Source organism: Pogona vitticeps, chromosome 2 (genome assembly GCF_051106095.1).
Source record: "Pogona vitticeps strain Pit_001003342236 chromosome 2, PviZW2.1, whole genome shotgun sequence".
NCBI lineage: Eukaryota > Metazoa > Chordata > Lepidosauria > Squamata > Agamidae > Pogona > Pogona vitticeps.
In genome coordinates, this window is record NC_135784.1 from 221,063,616 (window position 1) to 221,084,427 (window position 20,812).

General features: G+C 41.4%; 1 protein-coding gene across 10 annotated transcripts in view; it reads right to left on the reverse strand.

Annotated features, from left to right (window-relative positions):
• Positions 1-20,812, reverse strand: part of CNTLN (centlein) — a 484,545-nt gene that overhangs the window by 4,180 nt on the left and 459,553 nt on the right. For 9 of the 10 annotated variants that reach the window (XR_013541453.1, XR_013541452.1, XM_020797524.3 and 6 more), the window contains 2 exons: positions 20,673-20,812; positions 18,559-18,636 (listed from right to left, as the gene is read on the reverse strand). The exon at positions 20,673-20,812 is cut by the window's right edge and continues 55 nt beyond it. Coding sequence is in view for 7 of the 10 variants with exons in the window: in XM_020797524.3 (XP_020653183.3) it covers positions 18,559-18,636; positions 20,673-20,812 (218 nt within the window). In the remaining 3 variants the exon portion in view is untranslated. Of the gene's footprint in view, positions 1-18,558; positions 18,637-20,672 lie in introns of those variants that run through there. The other variant, XM_072992069.2, reaches the window with a different exon arrangement.

The window sequence follows — 20,812 nt, forward strand, 5'->3', positions numbered from 1 at the left end:
ATGAGAAGAGAGGACTCCCTGGAAAAGACCCTGATGTTGGGAAAGTGTGAAGGCAGGAGGAGAAGGGGACGACAGAGGATGAGGTGGTTGGACAGTGTCATCGAAGCAACCAACATGAATTTGACCCAACTCCGGGAGGCAGTGGAAGACAGGAGGGCCTGGCCATGGGGTCACGAAGAGTCAGACACAACGACTAAACAACAAAGCTTATTAAGTACATTGAAATTCTGGACTTGTTTCCTCCAAAGTAAACCACCCCCAGAAAAGCAGCTATATATAGGAGTGCAGACTTTTAATACACATTTAATACACTACATAAAGTGTATACACACATTTCACTTATTTGAAATGTAGTGTTGGAAAAGAGTTTTACAGATAGCATAACTTGTCAGAAAGATAAGTAAAGCAAGTTAAGTGTGGACTTTCACTACAAGCTAAAATAACCAAACAAAGGGTACTGTACTATAGTGGCATCATAAGAAGACAAGCTAACTGGAAAAGGCAGCAATGAAAGAAAAAGTGCAAAGCAGTAGGAAAAGAGGAAGGCTGCACATGAGATGGAGTGACACAATAAAGAAACCCACCATCCTTTGTTTAGTGTTGCAGTCAAAGTAGGACCAGGAACAGAAAGACTGGGATTCAGATTTTGGGAATTAAATTTTGATACTTTTGCCTGCTTTGGGGATGGTAAATAGAGAGACACGATTGCTACACACTTCAGACTTCTGTTTTCAGCAGAAACTGCAGAGCTAAATGCAGTGAAGATTAACAGTTTTGAGTCAGTCTCCCTCCCTCCCCCCTCTCTCTCTCACACAAACACACACAAACACATCCTCGCTCCCCTCCATTTTGTACATACATGTAAACAAGCTTGATGAAGTTGCACATTCCTTCCCTCAACTGGAGCTTTCCCTCCTTGAATCAGTTATTTTTTTCAGTTTTGAGTCTCTCACACACACTCCCACACATACACACACACACACCTCTCTCGCTCCCTCCATTTTGTATATACATTTAAATATGCTTGATGAAGTTGCATGTTCCTTCCCTCCTTAACCTGGAGCCTTTCCCTCCAGCTTGCAGTCACCTCCAGGAGGAAGCAGTCATTCACAAGCCCTGGATTGGCTGCCAGGGGCCAGCTGTAACCAATCAAGCAGGCTTATCTCCGATCTCTTAAAGAAGGAGTGCCGGAACCAAGGAAAATAGGAGGAAGCGGTGGCTGACGATGGTGCAGTTTGAGGTTCGGCTGTGGGGTGGTGGTGGGTAGTGGGGATGGGTAGTGGGGGGTAGTGCTCTGCTTGCATGCCAAGGGAGCTGTCTCCGCGTGCCACCTGTGGCATGCATGCCATAGGTTCATCATCACTGCTCTAGAGGGATAACATTTTATTTCTTTTTCATTGTGAAGCTATTAGTTGGGCGTTTTGGCCCTAAGCAACAGCAGGGAGCCAATATGTTGATAACATGGGGCTCAACTGTAGGATATGCATTCCTTGGTGCTGCTTTGCAATCTGTTGCAGAAGATGCAGCAGAAAATTTAAACTTCAGGGAATCAAAACAGGCATCTTGAAATATGGTGCAAGGTAAGTGACTATAGAATACATTCCCATTTCCCAGCATTTACAACATATTGTCAAGCACTCACTACCTGTCCATCCAACAAGGCTACCATTCTTTTTGCCAATCACCCCCAGGAGCACTCCTATATGGTAGTTATCCAGCTCCCATCCATCACAGGTGATGCCCATGTATCTTAGATTTCCACACATTTCCTGACTTCATCTCCTTCAAAACCATTTTCAATTGATAGATCGTACCTTTGTTTAACAGCGTTCCATGTATAGCCGCGCTGGCCACATGACAACGAAAACTGTCTTCGGTCAAACTCTGGCTCTACGGCTTGGAAATGGAGATGAGCACCACCCCCTAGAGTCGAACACGACTGACTAAAATGTCAAGGGGAACCTTTACCTTTACCTTACCTTTGTTTAAAGATGTATATAATTTGTGGCTGGCTTTGTTGGCATCCCATATAAAATTACAAACATCTGGTTCTGTGCATCAGTATTTTGTGATATAACAATGCTGACAAAGAAATCTGTTGGTTACTGTGCAATCTAAATACAAATTCAAGCTTTTATCTGATGTGTAGGTTATGTACTGCAGGATGAAGTTTTAATTTGTTCCCAAAACCTACCCAGTAGAAATCATAAAAGTGGATGTGTACATGTTTTTGTATATTCAGACCCCATTCTCCATGTAGGGAGAATGTTGGTTATGAAGAGACTTTGGTCCTTCTATTCTCCCAAGTCTTGGGAACTTGCCTTCCACTACACAAACCACACATTTACTTTTGATACATCTGTATTTTCTTCCTAATAACATTCAGCCTCAGACAAATGTATTCCTTCAAGACTGCCTTGGGTTCATATCATTCTATATTTTACTTTCTGTTCACTACATTTGAAAGCAGCTCTGTCACTGTAAAATTATTTTTTAAGGAGGCGTTTTAATCTTAATCATTCAGTGTAATCAAGGATAAGAGAATCTTGAAATGTTACCGATGTCTTGCACATTCATCAGCTGCTGGGACATGTTCTTATCTAGTTCTCTTTATAGACACATAGTATATCCTGCACTGAATCTTTGCAATTTTCATCTTCAATATAAGCCTGTCACAGTTTTATTAATGGTTCAGTAAATATACTGAGATTTCTTCTATGTGTTCATAATTCCTGAACAAAAAAAGAGTGTGCACTATTCAACTAAGTAAAAATTTGGCTGCCGCTAAGATGCTCTCTATTTGTAGACACAAACATGCAAACATATTGAATAGAACTGACAGGTGCTACAGTGAAGAATTGGATGCTGACAAGAGCCATGATCCTAATGTTTATAGGAAGCTGACATACATTGCAGTGTGAACATGCTTTAAAAATCATGAACCAAACACATTTTCTGTAGTAGGTGCATTTTAAAAAGTTATATTTAAAAATTTTTTAAAAAATCAAAAGTTACGAACTTAACAAGAGACTGGACATTCATATGTACCTTGAGAAGTGGAATTTCACAGCCACCAGATGCACTCCAAAGAAAGTGAGGCTTCTCTCAATTAGAGTGAAATGAATGGTTCTCATCAACTATGACTTTTAAATGCTGTGATTTAAAGTGAATGTTAGGTGCACCTGTTGAAATTTGCAGTTTATAAATGGATAAAACTTTTTAAAAATACAGTTTAAAATAATTGTCTGAATGCCAATTGTCCTTGAAAGTACATGGAAATATAAGGATTAACTGTAAAAGGTATAATTTCTCTTGACTATTAACATGTTATGTAATAGTGCAATTTTACTTCTTATCTCTACAGCTACACGATCCTGAACATATTGATTGAGTTAGATTTCAGAAGCTAAGGAGGGCCAACCCTAGTTACCACTTGGATGAGAGGTCATCAAGTAATCTCAGAGGTAAAAAAGAAGGATCTCAATTTTCACTTATGTTGTTCTTGCAAGTGAGAATTAAAGATGTACATTTTTCTTCCTACTCCATGAGATCTTAGTTGTTGTGCATTCTTTTGAATGTGAGGCTTTTTTTCCCAGTGAAAAAAATTGTAGATGAGATTTCTTATTTTTAAAAAACTTGTATTTTGTGCAAAAAAGGGTATTTAGCACAAACACAGATTTTTGTGCCAAATACAAGGGGTTTTCCCACACACAACTTTTTTTTTTGGCTAATGCTGCTGCCGGAAATCCTGTTCTTTGTGCTTTTGTGCAGGAATGAAAAAAATGTGCAATTTGACAAAAAAATGATGGGCTATCTAGATGTGTTAAGACAACTCTTTTCTCTTTCTTTCCTCTTTTCTTTTTTTCCTTTAAAGTGAATGACAAATATATTTTTGTGAGTATGCACTGCATCCTTCACTTGAAACCTCACGAGCTGCTTCCAGGCAGTATTGGGTGAGTTAAGGCAGCTTCTAATGTTGAAACTGAACACATCGTACCTACAGAGAGATCGTTTTAAATAGCATGGAAACAATAGGTCCTGTATCCAGGCTTACCCAGAGCAGCTAGGAAAGGCAGATCTAAAACAGGATTACAGCAAGTAGCTTGACACCAGAAATGTATGCATGCCAATCATAGTTTCATTTTAATTAGTTCAGTAAAGAACAAGGAAACTGAGCAGGCTGTTGGGTCAGTGTTCTAGGTTGACACAGCAATCAAGCCTAAGGAGTACAGAGAAAGGTTATGGCTAACTGCTTTACATTTACAATTAGAGAATTAAGATCATTCACAACCAGAGAAGTAGAAATATGGATTTTTACTCCACATATAACAGAAGCTTCCCTCTTCAGAATCTCACTCCCCAAGTAAAAGGAGCAATAGGGAGAAGAAGGGGCTAGAATTTCCATATACAGTAGGACCCCCTTATCCATGGGATCAGTATCCACTGATTCACTTATCCACAGTCTGCAAATATTAAATTAAATACTGTATTAAAAGTATTTTTTAAAAAACTTTAAATTCAGTATTTAATTTAATTCTCTGCCCACTACAGGTCCTCAAAAACATAAACATACTCAGTTTGATGGAGGGAATAGGATAGAAAGAAAGGCCTCTTATTCTTCTCCTCAGTGCCCCTACTTGCTCTGCAGTTCGTTCACTGCAAGTTGGCTGACAGGTTAATTCGATCCATGACAGGTTGACAGAGTCAGATGGCTAGCTTTAGCAAAGACTCATGTTTAGAGTTTTCTATTTGAATCAAAATTCTACATTCAGTAAATATAATTACCCATATGCAACGATTGTTGAAATGGTATATTGCTCTCCACTGGGATACTTTGTGCCTGCCACTAACCTGTGACCTGTTTATTCAGTTGATTTTTGCATGACGTAATGTATAACCATTTGTCATAAACCACATGGCTGTACAGCTCATATTACATTAAGCTGCTGAGAAGCCAAACCTAAGCAATGGAAAACACTTTTCCTCATGCTTGTGACAGCTTTTGAAATTAACGGTGCTTGCATTTGTAATGGATAATACTGATCCTTCATGAACTGCCTATCATGTAGGGTGCATTTCTTTTAATGTAGAAGCGCTGGAAGCTTTAAACTCTTGGGGTGGGGGGATTCAAGAAAGGAAGGTCTCCTGAGGGAAGAGGCAGACCCCAGAAAGGCAGCTATTCATGTTCTGCTAGCCAAGGATTTCGGAGACAGCAAAGCCTACTAGGAAACTAACACATCTCTCCTGGAAGCTAGAAAGAGTCTGTGAATGAAAACCAGGCCAAGGGCTAACAACCAATTCAGCCAAGAAGGCTGAGAAGAATCACTGTCCAACCACAGTACAGAATTCAATAGAACTGGATTTAAACAGCCAATAGAAGAATCAAGACAACAACCCCCTTTAGTTTAACCCTTTTCAAAAATTCAAAAGTGGGTTACTCTAACTTGTGAGGGCGAAGAGAGTTCAAGCTCCACTTCATAGGGAGAGTGATTGTCCACAGGAAAAAGGTGCTGCTACACAGAGACTCTCTATGAACCTGGGGAACTTGAGCAGAGTTCTGGAACTTGGGAAGATGCTTCATGCTTTCCTCTTCAAACTCTCACTCCCCAAATGAAGGGAGCAATGTGGAGGAGGAGGGGCTAGAATTTTCATATGCAGCAGTACCCCTTTATCCATGGGATCTGTATCTGCTGATTCACTTATTCATGGTCTGCAAATATTAAATTAAATACTGAATTAAAAGTATTTTTTTAATGCAGGAGAAAAATAACATGTTTTACCAGAACTAGCCACTAGAGGGAGCCAGAGAGACAGTGCCATGAAGAATACATAGCATGGTCTCTGGCTGCTTAAGACCTTTCCTCTTGCAAGCTTTTGCTCTGGAGGCGGCATCAGAGGCTCCTCCTGCCTGCTGGTTTACCCAGAGGTTTTAAAAAAAGTGTCAGTGCCAGGCAATCTAGGTGAGAAAGCCAGCTTGCTTTGCATTGAGGTCTGAGAGCATGGCAGCAAACAGCTCGGCATGCAAGTAAGCAGGTCTCCCAAAGCAGCAGTCTGCTCCACACTCTGCTCCACACTCTGCTCTCCCTTCAGGTAACTGTCAGGTTTGCATGGATTGGAGGGCGGGTGGGGGGCTTTGTCCCTAGATCGTCTGGATAGTTGGAGAAGGGGGGGAGTGCATCTGGTTTGGGGAGGAAAATGTTTGCTATAATCCACATTTTTCAGCAGCTTGGAACCAATCCCCAAAGAAACAGGGGTCTTCATAATAATATTAGAATCATCTTAGAACTGAAACTGGAAGGGACCCTTTGGATCGAGTCCAGTCACTATCAAGGAGGCACAGTGGGAATCAACCTCTGGTTCACCAGCCGGACATTTAACCCCCTGAGCTATCCAGCATTCTCACATTCTTTTCTGAATGCCTGAATAACACTTTTGACTACACTCACTGAAAGGAGTTGGAGTACACCTAGAGTTGGAGTACACCTAAAGGCCAAGACTTAAAACTGCTGGATCTGTCACATCTCTGCTCTCACTTGTTTTGTTTCATGTAAATCTGACTTTGTCCTGCAGAAAGCAGTTTTATTTGCTTGTTTTATTATTTATTTCTTACATTATACCCCTGCCTTTTCATGAAAAAATAGCACCCAGACTTACAAATTTAACTCTATTAACTAAGACATAAAATCAAGTAAACCCATCCCATTGTAAAAACCACTGAAATAAACACATTTATTTATTGTGGAAATAAATGCCAGTTATTAAAGTGAACTCACGGGCAGCTGTGCTTTATGATAAGATTCATGTGTCCAGTTTCTCCTTGACAGAGATTAGAATGTTAACTGGTGCTTGAACATTACTAAATACTTAGTCTCTCATAAGAAATTGCATTATATGCTGGATTCTTCCTACCCTGATTGTTACCAGTCTTCCTGATAAATTAGCGGCCAGGAGGAAAAGGTCCACACAGGAAGACTCAGCTGTACCTGCAAGAAAACACTTCCTGCTTATTTCTCCAGATCTACCTGCCTCATTTTATATCTACCTTGCTCCTTGGCAGAAATCAGGTCTGACAACTGATACTCTTACATCTGCAAAGAGACTAAGAATTCGAATGAGTTCATTTTAAGCAGAAGAGGAATATGAACCAGACCTTTAATGTCTACTTCAAGAGTAAGGTATACTCCAGCACTGCAGTAAGGGGAAACTAGCTTTGTATCAGTTGTGATTTGACTGCTTCTTCTAGATTTCTGCAGCTCAGCTGAGCATTGTTTCTTTATGAGTTGTAAATGCGGTTGGTTCAAATGTAAATCAGGATTCCTTAATTAGATATTTCCCCTTTGCACATGCTGTTGTGTGCACACTACATTCCCAGTGCAGAAGGTTTGGCTCCAGTTGTGTGTGTGTTATGTGGGCACTCTTGCTGACACCACCCCTGTGGGCATGTTGGCCATAGTACTGTTGTTCTGATTAGTCAAGTGCTTTCCCCATTTCCTCCTTAGCAGCAGGCTCTTGGAGTAGCAGTAGTATATTTCTGGATTCTAAGGTAGTGCTGTAGAAGACTTTAAGGGTTTAATTTAGTGAAATACAAACTCCTTCAAAACTGTCTTGACCTTTGCATGTAAATCCTCTCATATGGGAGTGGGTGGGTGTCACTGTCTACAGAGAGAATGCTATGATAGTTGCTGTAAAATTGCAGAGCTGACTGTCTTGCCATTCCTCTGAGAAGAACATCATAGGTAAGGTAGATTGGCCTGTCCCTATACATGGAGGAAGGAAAGGGCAGCTGCAGGAAGCTGAGTTCACCCGTTTCTGCCAGGAAGAATATTCTAAGAATGTTGTAACTAAGAAACAGTGCCTGTGCTTGCTTTTTTCCTTCTCCTTCCCAAATGTTTTTTTCTTTTATATCATATTGCTTACAGTGTAAGCATTAATGGTTGTAAGATACTTTGAGAGCCTCCTTTATCTACAAAGCAGCTTAAAAATGTTTTGAGTAAATACGTTATCTGTTTTTCTCTGAACCCACCTGGCAATATAGAACAGTATTATGAACACTGTTCTTAGGTGGGAAAGACTCAATTAACCATACAGAAAACACAAGTTGAGATGAAATGTATACCTGAAGTGTGCCATGGGTTGCAACTACACTCTTGGGGAATCTTTAAATGACAATAAAGAACAACTAGTGCTCACCGCAAATCTGCTCCCTCAGAGTTCTAATGTAGCACTAAAATGGTGCATGTCAGCAATAAAAATAAAATGCCTATGACATTTTAAATGTTATCATACTGTCACAGTGGAATAAAATTAGCTTGAAAAATGATCTAAAGAGATGTGATGCTGTTCATTTATGTATAACAGCAACAGCAGCAGTTTCCCTGTGTTCATAAAGGTTTCTCCATTAAATTTACCTCCAGTCAATAATTAGGAGTCCACAAATAAACCTACGCAATTAAATCAATACTGTTGGGCAATTATGTTCTAGAGGCCAGGCTCAATGGCACAAGAAGACACTATATCAAACTTCAGTATTAAGTGATCTCATGTACTTTGCAGCAAGACATTTTGTACAGAAAAAAGCAAGAGAGGGGGTAAACAAGGGCAGCATATCACAAAACTGCAGAACCAGAACGTTGCTATAGGTATCAAGGTAAATCAATGTGATGCAAACAATACAACCAGGTGCATAAAATGTATCACAGAAAAAGGTGTTTGATTCTCATTTCAATTAAGGACTAAGAGAAGGAGCACTAGGGGGCTGCATAGAATGTACAGTGACTTGTGTGGGCCACTTCCTGTGTCATTACTGGGACACAACAGATATGTCTATATACGAAAACAGAAAAGGCACAGACTCAACTCTAGAACAGAACAGAATGTTTTACTTGGCTATGTCCCCGACAAAAAAGGCTATGAAGTCATGAACTTAAAAACAGGTGAAGTCAGCACATTTTTATTAACAAAAAGGAGCTGACAAAAGAGGAACTGTGTTAGATAGCTGTGAAGAGCAAGGCCACTATGTCAAACCCTTCACAACTTGAGCCAAAAGAGAATAGGAAGACAATGACACACGGACAGCAGTATACCAAGGAAAGAGGAAGAGATAGAGATGTCAAGAATGTTGAAATGGAAGAGGCACTAGGCCATAAGATGCTCCCAAGCCAGACATCAAATGTTCATAGCAACCCAACAGAGGTGTAACATCTCCTTGCCTGACCTTGCAAGGTAGTCACCAATGAATGAACCAGTGACCTGAGAAATTGAACCAATGTCAGCAGCTGAAGTTGCCAGGTGGAGAAAAATTGCAAACGAAGTGACAAGAAGCCCTACACAAGATTGAGACATGGACCCTAACTAAACTATCACAAGACAAGAAGGCCATTCAGTGCAAGTAGATCTTTAAAGTAGAACAGTGCAGAAAGAGAAGTGAAACACTACAAGGGGATTCCTGCAGAAGTATGGAGAAGGCTTTCAGCAAAGCGATATAGATCAATGCTTCCTCTCGCCTGGAGGATGTCTGAGCTAGAAAGCCTCATGACCCAGGGTAGCTGAGCTCAGGGCTATTTTGCTGTAGGAAAAGAAAGCTGCCACTGGCTCTAGCTCATTTGGAGAACTTCCATGGATAGATTAGGCTCCTCTTTTCATACATGCTGCTTTTGTGTGAGAACAGTTAAGACATTCCAGCCCAGACTTCCTCCAGGTGATTCCCAGGAAAAAAGCCAGCATGTGTAACCTTGGATGAGCCACCCCAGAAAAAGGGAATGGTAAGCCACCTTCTAAGTGCTGTATCTTAGGAAACCCTGAGAAGGGTTTGGAATCAATGATGGAACATAATTATTTATTAGCACCAAAACAAGAATGGGTCTTCTGTATCTGAACACATTCAGATGTTCCTTCATTATCCAGATGTTCCATTATGTCCTGGTGCAGCTATAACTCTGGAGAACTTTTAACCATTGTTAAGCATTTGTGAGTGAAGGTTACCTCACACCTTCTTTTATTTATCTTCTCCAAAGGTCATATTAAATAACCATCATTGTGAACTATAGTTAAACTAAGTGGAGTTCTTCTTCAAATGGATTTTCTGACCAGCTTCACATCCTAATTTCAAATCATGATAATGAGGGAACTGTGTTTAGCATGATAATTGTAAATTGACAATACAAGGAGATTGGGAGTGGAATTCATGCCGAAAGAAAAGAGAGGCAACACTGAAAAGCTAGTAGATCCAGTTTGTTGTTGTTTAGTCATGTCCGACTCTTCATGACCCCATGGACAAGAGCACACCAGGCCCTCCTGTCTTCCACTGCCTCCCGGAATTTGGTCAAATTCATGTTGGTAGCTTTGGTGACACTGTCCAACCATCTTGTCCTCTGACGTCCCCTTCTCCTCTTGCCTTCACACTTTCCCAAGTCCCAATCTCTTATTCACAATTAGGATATTTACCACAATTAAATGTGAATCAACTTATAATTTGCCTCATCCACACTTTGTAATAAGTGAAGAATCACATTTCCAGAAGCTATGGGCAAACTAATTGTTAGCATTCCTCCTTAGTCAAATAGGGTTGTTGACAAATGAATAGTAACTGCCACTGTAATACTGCATTGCAAGTTTTTGTACACTGCATTCAACCAGTTGCACAGGGTGGAGTCACCTTGGAAAGAGCTTTCAAAGAATTTTACACATCCTCCTTTTCTCTTTTTGAACAGAAATTACACATGTGTTTTGTATCACCTACAAAACGAACACCTATACATGTTTATCATATTATTTTAGAAAAAAGCACCTCTCCTTCCCTCCTTCCCATTAGGAAAATTAAAAAGATAAATATATTACAATGGAAAGAAGTTTCAAAATCTGCTTTATGTCATCAGCCATCTTGAAACAAAAGCTTCTATGACTAGAAAAGCAGGGCTCTCACCTGCCAATAAGCTGCCCTTGATCACTTACAAGAGGGGAGCCTCCCAGCAGACTGTGTGTATTAAAAAAAGACTTGAAAGAGAAGAAATAGTATCACACAGGTCACAGCGCCAGTCTCAATGGACCCCTCAGGGATTTCAACTAGTCTCAGCCTTGTCATCCTCTATGCAGCTTTCCGCTCTGCCCAGAAAATGTCGATAGGAAAATGTTTGAGGGGCCTCTGGTGGAAATTTTTTCATTCTTTCTGCATTGACAGGATGCCAAATCAATATTTACTTCCCACTAACAAGCTGCTTGAGGTCTCAGTAGAAAATATTGTAGAGAATGCGGGAAGACATGGTAATAAACAGCTGTCTAGCTGTGAGGAAAACATGAATTGACTGGAAACAGGTCCATAGTAAAAGGTCACTGAAACCCATGAACTCCTCAGGTGTCCTTATCAACTACTAACTTTAAAGACACATAATAATAAATAAAAAAAACTTTTTTCTTAAGATATATGAGGCAATGGATCTTTTCTCTCCACCAAAGATATAGATGGACTCAGTCATTTAATTAATATATTTGGCAAGACGTATGCTTGTTTCCCTATATATTTTTTATCAGTAAAGTTAGCTCAAACAAATCTTTCCTGCTTCTCATACACAGCTTAATAGAAAAGAATGCTTAGGAAACATACTTGAAATTATTTAAAATACAGTGATGCCTTGCTAGACAGTTACCCCACATGACCATTTTTTTGCTAGACATTGACTTTTTGCGATCGCTATAGCGATTCGCAAAACAGTGATTCCTATGGGGGAATTTTGCTGGACAATGTTTGGTCCCTGCTTCGCAAACCAATTTTCGCTAGACAACGATTTTGACAGCTCCCTCTGTTCTCACAAAACGGGTCTTTTTGGGACCTAAGCTTCGCAGGAGAGCTGTTTAAACAGCTGATGGGCGGTTCGCAAAGCAGCTTTCCTATGGCCGATCTTCGCTAGACAACAATTCTTCCCCATTGGAATGCATTAAACAGGTTTCAATACATTCCAATGGGGAAATGCTTTTCGCTAGATGATGATTTTGCTAAACAGCGATTTCAGTGGAACGGATTATCATTGTCTAGTGAGGCACCACTTTGTATATATTTTTAAATCTTTTTTTAAAGAAAAAGATATTTAAATATTCCTTAAGTAAACCTGCATTTAAACCTCTCAAATGAACACTACTGAGAGCTCCAAAGTCATCCATCCATCTAGTTTATGCAGGCTAGCAGGTGATTTTGAAGTTATTAGGGTCTTCATTTTTCGGGACCACTATATTAAACAAGAAATGTGCTGCTCCCTAATCTAGTTGGTGGTCCTGTAAGTGGGGAAAAGAAAGGTTACTTACCTGTAACCATGGTTCTTCGAGTGGACCTCTGTGAATTCACACATATGGGTTTAGTCTGTGCCTGCGCTGACATTCTCGGAGCATTCTAGAGCTAAAAGTAACAATTTTATGGGATGATCCCCCATGAGGCACAAGCTCCTCCCACCCAAGATTCCCCTCAGTTCCTGCAATTTGTCCGCCGGGCACGAGAGTTATACAACAATAAGATACCTGTGACGACAGAGGGGAGGATGGGTGGGTAGTGTGAATTCACAGAGGTCCACTCGAAGAACCATGGTTACAGGTAAGTAACCTTTCTTTCTTCTTTGTGGCCTCTGTGAATACACACATATAGGTGACTGGCAAGCTTACTTATTGGCAGGTGGGACGTCACGGTAGGAAGGATGGCATCACATTTCTGCCAAATCCAGTGGTATTGCATGTACCTACGTGTAGCCAGTATTGCTCTGCAAAGGCAGATGGCATGGATCATATTGGTGCACGGTAGATGTCGAGAGTATCAATTCTACTCTGGATGCAGCCGAGGTAGACAGCACTCCATGGAGCGAGGCTAAAGCTGATTAGACGGTGACTCGTCTGACCGCTGGCAAGCCATAGATACAGCCTGGACCATCGATCTAGAGATGGATAAGAAGAAACTGGACTTTTGAAATGAAAAGAATGAAAAGAATGAAAGAAAAGAATGAAAAATGAAAGAAAAGAATGAAAAATGAAAAGAAGCCACTGGCAATGGTGCGGCTAAAAATATTGTAAATAAATAAAATAAATAAATAAAATAAAACATCAAAAGAGCCTGTCATCTGTTTAGAAGCTCTGTTTAGAAGCTCTGGTAGTGTCCAGAGAAAATGCTGGTGAGCGTCTTACATAAATATTGTGGAGGATGTGCTCTAAAGGAGATGATGGTGATCTGAAGAATGATGGTAAGATGAAGCATAGATAAACATAAAAATTAGTCGAATACGTCAGGAATGAGACATTAAAGTAGGAAGTCACTTTATCAGGAAAATTGAATAACAGGTGGATCAAATCACAATCCAGCTATTTCGCGTGTTCCCTTGGCAGATATGACAGCCACTAGGAAGACTGTTCAAAGTAAGTAATTTGGCACGTGAAGAGAAAATGGGCTCGAATGGCGGGCACATGAGTGAATTTAGAAATCTATAGACCATTGAGGAACAATGCGTTTACATGGAGGACGGGTGGTGAAAAAATGTTTGACCCTAGAGTGAGACAAAAGTCCTACATACCAGAATAATCTGGTTAATGGGCAACAATAGCAGATATATAACATTTTAAAGCATAAACAGAAAGCCAAGTAGGCAACAGTTTCTAAGAAAGTTGGTAAGGTAGTTCTTTGTTTCAGTATATTTAATAAAGATTTATTTATTTACACATCGACATTGAGTTCATGGTTTTTGAGCTCGATCGAGCACTGATGCCAAAGTGGGAGTATTTCCCAGGTTGCCAAGTTCATGGACGATAGACCTGGATGGTAGACCATCCTTCCCTCCAAAGTTAGGAGGTGAGGAACCAGAGGGAACTGACATGTGTCTGTCTATATCGATCTGAGACAGGCGAACTAGGACCAAGTACCTCAAGGAGGTATTTGGATCGCATTTGATTAGGAATGATGGTGATGGAAGATTCTCCGTAGAATGAAATGTATCGGAGGGAAGAGTTATGGCAAATTCCCTGTCCACTGCCATATGAACATGTCCCCGACAGTGTTTCCGTCCGCACCTGCACAGGAGCAATAAAACCTGTAGTCGGCGTACAGACCCCAGTAAATACATTGAAGGTCGATACTTTCCAATGGTGATAGAACCGAACTTGCAGTTACTTTGATTAGGGATCCTCTAGTTGGTCAAAAAGAAAAGATACCACTATTGGAGTGGTTCGAGGCTGAGTCTGGATTGCTTTAGCACTGAAGACGTGGAGGTCATGAATTTGGGGAGATGATTGCTAGTAATTTTTTTTTTTTTTTTAGAAAAACATACGCTATAGTACCAGTACAGGTAGATGTCCATATCTCGCAGGGGAAGGTTATTATCAAACTGATGTCCTGTACCATCTGAAAGACCTTGCAGATGTTGAAAAATTGAATGGCAGTGAAACCTCAGGAATTACTGATTAGATAATAGCGTTGAGGCTGGAATCTGAAACTTACGGTAGAATACACATGAAAAGATTTCTGAGACCAAGGATGGGACGGATGCCTCCATCCTTTCTATGTATATAATAGCACAGAAGTAGAAGCCATGCATAAACCAGATGTAGGAACTTGGATTATGGCATGTTTGCCCAGGAGGCAGAGGTCTCTTCCTGGAGGATATAGACAAAAAGAGTGAGTCTAACGTTACTCAAAGGGGAACAAAGACAATTATATAATGTAACCTTGAGAGATGTGGTGACATTCTTGTATGAACCGAAATGTCTGGGAGGCTGAAACTCCAGATATGGTTGAAGGGACTATGGGTAGAACTGAAAGAGGGATGAAAGGGCTGTCGGCCCATATATAATTTAGCTATTTTCCTATTCTATGTAACTAATAATAATATTTCTAGTGTCACCAGTCTAAGACTGAAGAGACTGGTACCATGTAATGGAAGACATTCAATTCTGTCATATGTGTCCTTGATGAGCCAGTGGATCGTGACTAGGTGAGCCTTCTATAGATACTAAGGATGCGACAGTAGTTGAAGCCCTTGCATGTCAAGCAGCAATCCTGTGTTGCTTTGCTAGAGTCGTGGTCTCAGAGCAAAAATTTCTAAGCTCTGTTTTAATGGATTCCAAGAGAGGTAGAATCTGAGACCAAAATTGCTCCAGGTAGGCGCCTATTGTGATTGATAGTTGGCCACATGGAGCAGAAGTGAATGAAGGGAATAAGTCTCCCTGCCAAAGACATCAATGTTTCCGTATTCTTATTAGTAGGGTTCAGGGAAATCATTTCTCGTTTTGGATAAATTTGTTCTACGATGATAGAAATGGGACTGGAGTCATCCCAAAATTTCTATATCATTTCCTCATACCTTGTACCTGTGATACATTCTTCCTAGATCTTTAATAGGAAGTGGCTTGGTGCAAGCATCCTTTATTAGCTTCAGCATAGTTAGTGTAAGTGCTCAGCTAAGTGATGGTCTGGAAAAGGCGGTTCCTCCATTCCCAATAGACGTAATGCGGTGAACCGAGAAGTGAGCTGTGCAAATGAAAAGAAGCACACTGAAGGTGACAGAGGATGATAATGGATCGCATCATATTGGAGCGAGATTCATTCAAGGAGTGAGATCCGAGCTTATGTCCAGAATTGGCAGATTCGAAGCCAGGACCGGTCGTGCTCGATCATAATGGGCCTTGACGAGATGGATTGGAATTTGGAAAGCATCTTTTCCTGCCAAAGTGTTGTATGGTAGAGAAAAAGAACAAAAATCTTTTCCATGTTGAGGTCGATCCTAATGGATTCAACATACATCGAAGATAGTGGCAAAGCTGGTAGCTACAATAGAAAGATCGAGGATAGTGGCAAAGCTGGTAGCTACAATAGAAAGAAGTCAAACGGACTGACTGGTCAACAACAGAGAAGTAAAGAGCCCGCTCAGTTTGCAGTCCTACCAGCAGTTCTGCCGGTCAAGGCACTGCCTCCCCATATGTCTAGGGGTGGCTGGTAACTTTGGGGTTGAGGCTTTTAACGTTCCCGGAATGCCATAGGCTGATGGGAACATCTTCAGGCTCTTGCAGATGTTACAGCACAATGAATGTGTCACCTTCTAGAGCCTGAGCAGGTTATCAAGAATAACAACCTTTTTCTGGCTAAAAAGCCATACACCAACAAATGGCAGGTCCTAACCTATCAGTTGCTTAGACACTGGTTTTCAGGTGTATCGAGCAGCAGTGCGCTCGTGATGCACCTGCAACAGTGCCTCCCAGTGATGCGGAAGGCCTGAACTGTAAGCGTGCACATGAGCTACCTGCAGGGTGGGCAGAACCACACTCCATAAGTGGTGATAAGCCCTCATGGCAGAGGAGTACGTGGCTACACGGCGACCAAAAACAAATAACAACGCCGACCAAAGAACTCATCTGTTGACAGTAAAGGAGTGTGACCATCTGCGACAACTGAGAGGGGTGCAGGAAGATTGGTTGGAAACTCTTCCACCCCCCAGCAATTCATGTGAGTCTCAAACCTGAATGGGTTAACAGCAGGTTTGATCAAGGCTCCAAACATTATGATGCCGGAGCCGAGTTCGAGGGAGCACTACATCTGTAAAGTGTATGTGGAGGCATAAAGCACTCCATAGCTCAGAACGATGCCAGGTAGAGCGGGATGGTGATGGTGGCCGAGAGCTCATAGCTCCTATCCCAAACAAAAGGGACTGGTCCTACGCAACCTTGTCAGTGTGACAGGACCTACCTGAGGAAAATTATCCAGATTTACCAGACAGCGGCAGGGTTCTCGGGTGGACCCTTGTGAGTCCTTTCCTTATGAGCCTATGCGGGCACTGGCAGCTGAGACAGGGCCGCAGGCTACTTTGTGAGCAAGCCCAATGATAAAGAGGGCTGTTTTGTGCCAGATTAACAGCCACCAGCAGGTGCTACCCCAGGCAGGAATATCACCGACTAGCAGGGCTAGTGGTGGGAGTTGCTGCAGCCCCCCTTTCAGAGGCAAACTAGGGCTGTCAAATGCTGCCAGAAAGCTTTTGCCTCGGCACCTGGTTTTGGAAATAGCAGCCACGTGAACAAGACCTCTGATAAATCAGGCCCAATACCAAACACCCAAGGGCTTTACCCCAGACAGGCAAAGCTAGCCACAGGAGCTGAAGGGGCCCATTGTATCCCCAAAAGGAAAACCCAAGCCTTACCATATGTTGCTGGCACATCTACAGCCTCGGTGTGCAGCTCCCTCCAGAAGTCGCAGCTACATGAGCAGGCGCACGAAGGAGGGTTGGTGTGCGGCACTCACACACAGAGGCGCTTCCCATGTCAGGAGGAATCACTGACAGTCAGGGAAGGAGACCGGGGCAACAGGAGGCCCTTCTTCTCCTAGGGACAGGGCGACAGAGCCCTAACTCCTGCAGGGTCCCTTGAACAAGCCCCTTGAAACAACCATCCATCAATGATTCACCAGTCTCTCTCATGGTTGCTCATAGAGAGGGTGTGGTGAGACATGTCTCCTTTTCACTCTCTTCTCCTCATGAGATAGAAAGACTTAAGCTCCAACTCTGGAACGTCAAATGCCCGCCCTCATGTAGGGCTAAAAAGGGCCACGGCCGGACTGGACGGTAGCGCAGTCACTAAATGGCCAGTTGGAGCAGAGAGGCTATCAGGCGATCCCGAAGTCTGTGCAGGTAGAGCTGGCACGTCGTCTCCTCAGAGGCAAATTCGCTAGCTTCTGGCGAGGATTCCTCTGTTGATGTAGACTTAGATTTTAAGGACTCCTTGGCATTGTCGGGTCCCCTACTGCGGCATGCACCTATCTGGGTAAGATGTAGTTTACTCAGGCAGAAAATCATTATTGTGCCTGAGAGTCAAAATGAGTAGGCCGAAAAAGGCGGGAAAGGAGAAAGAAGCAAACAGTTGAAGTGTGTGTGTGTGCGGGGGGGGGGGGGCGGTAAGCCAAATAGCTGGCAAGTGAAAAGAAAACAACTCACGGGGGATCGTAGATTAGATAAACGAGAAGGGAAAGAATCCAATTTAGAGGGAATTGATCAATAAGCTAAGGGAAAAAACCCTGTGGAAATAACTCTATGCTCTGTAGAACTTTACAGCACGGCGGAAAAAAGGAACTAAGGGGAATCTTGGGTGGGAGGAGCTTGTGCCTCATGGGGGATCATCCCATAAAATTGTTACTTGTAGCTCTAGAATGCTCCGAGAATGTCAGCGCAGGCGCAGACTAAACCCATATGTGTGTATTCACAGAGGCCACGAAGAAGAACAATACAATTTTAGAGGCGTGCTTAGCAAATCACTCATAATATTTTGACCTGAGCATCACTTGAATCTTCATCCTGAGCCAGGGTTGATATCAATGTCACAGACAGTGTCTTTGCTGTGGCTTGACTGCAGAGAATTGTCTTCCTGCAACTCCACTAACCCATCTGAGCTCAGAATGAAAAAACTGGCCATCACTGCCTTTAATCGCTAGAACTTTTGGGGGACAATGTGCTATGAAGACAACATATCTCTTATGAAGCAAAGAACTGTTTGCCATGAAATAGACATGCTATTGCCCTGGTTATAATTCACAAAGGAGAGAAAAACAATTAATACCTGTCCTTCAATAAGCTTCTGTATGTAGCCCATCCATTCTCTATCACTTTCATATTCCATTTTTATCTGTTCTGTTTCCTAGAAAATAAAATAAACATTGGTACATAATTATTTCTGTTACATTATAGTGGAGTTGGAACCACACATCCATTACTGAAAACACTATATTACTAAGCTAAAGAAGCATGTGTGCTACAAGAAGTAGAAAGAAAAGAGTTGTCTGTTCTGGACAACACCTAAACTCTCCTAAAAGTAGTATCTACCCTTCACCCAGATGAAGGCTGGGTGAAGGGTGCAACATTTTATGATGTTCATTTGTATGTCAGCTCTGTGGTTTCAGCAGGAAAGACTGGTGGAACTCCAAAACCAATTGACACATCTATGGAATGTGCTTTTGAATTGTGGTGCTGAAGGAGACTCTTGAGAGTCCCCTGGATGGCAAGGAGAACAAACCTATCCATTCTGAATGAAATCAACCCTGAGTGCTCACTGGAAGGACAGATCTGGAAGCTGAGGCTCCAATACTTTGGCCATCTCATGAGAAGAGAAGACTCCCTGGAAAAGACCTTGATGTTAGGAAAGTGTGACGGCAAGAGGAGAAGGAGACGACAGAGGACGAGATGGTTGGACATTTTTATGATGCTGCTTCTGCTGCTGATGTTGCTTTTTGTCATGTGATCTTTCTGTTACATGCTCTTTTTGTCACTGTTACCATCCTCATAAGGCAGCTTCAATCAAACCAGATTGATTCAGTACAGGAGACCACATCATTCTTTACATTGTCTTAAACAGACCTAGTTTAGCACTTTGATTTGCCTATAGGTCTGTCTTGACTCTGCCTCTGTTCTTCTCTTGTCCATAACTATCCTGTATAGAGTTTATGTTTTTCTAAACTTTTGCAGTGGGAGTTTCTTTCTTTCTTATTCCTCAGAATTTGCAAGTAATTTTTTTATTCTAAGTGGCACAGTACTGCATCAATGTCTGAGGAAGTCGACTTGTCCACAAAATCTCACACAAAAATATAGCAGTTAGTCTTTAAGGTGTCACAATGTTTTTGTCTTACTTATTTTTTACTTTTCTTTTGTTTTCGCCTAATACACTGACAGCATACCAAACCACCTCAAATACATCACCAAAATGGCAGCACAGGGAACGCCTCTGCAAACAGAATATAATATGGCTATTCACACAACCAAAAATGAGTAAAAAAACAGCACCATCATTTTAGAACAATCTAAAATAAATCCCCAACAGGTGTTAAAAAAGAAACAATTTCTCAAAGTAAAGTATGGGTTTCTCCCATGCTTAAAACAGCATTGTGTAGCTGGGAAATTTTGAATCAATTTGTATCATGCTAAACCAAGAATAACTGGAGGATTATATTGCAATGTAGCTGTACTCTAAGTTGTGAATACTTGACTACAATGTACACCTGTTTTATTATCATATGATACTTCAGAACCTCATTGCTGAGACATGAAGTAATACAGAGAACTGAGAACTCCACAGCACTGAGAATTGCAAGAAACAAGGAAATATTTAATTCAGCTGAAATCCATGCAACCGATCTCTACTAGGACTGGAGAGTGAGGGCTTCTAATGAGAATTTTATTTATAAGGCTTTGGAAAATATTTTATGTGGTATTAAATTCTCAGGGTTTGTTCCATTTACAACCTTGGAATTAAGGCTAAAAGGCCTAGGATGGGACTGCATCTTTTCGGGTGTGGGGGAGGGGAAACCATGTGGGGGTGATTTCTAATGGCCCTCCTAAAGGCTCCTCATAGGAAGCAGTCTTTATGTATTAGAAACTGATGGTACATTGAGGCATCACGTATTTGTATCACCTGAACACTCTAGCCCCACCCCCTTCATCATCATTTCCATTGTCCTCCTATCTACATAAACAGCATAAACAATTCTAAAGAGAAGGACTGAAAAGCTAAAATCATATTCAAGCAATATTTAATGGAATAAAACAAAAATGGAAGAAAAAACAGACTCACATTAAAGAAGCTTTACATTATACTCTTGTAAACGACTGATTTATGAGCTCCATATGAGCAAAATATATCACATTAATTCTTAGACAAATCAAGTATTACTGGTACCTCACCTCATCTCCAACATCAAGTATATCATCTAAATCACTCTTTGAAATATTCAGGATAGATGCTGCCAAGTGCTGGGCTCGGTGAACAGATTCTCTGGATACTCCATCACCGTATCCTTTGTTCTGTTGCATTTTTTTAATAC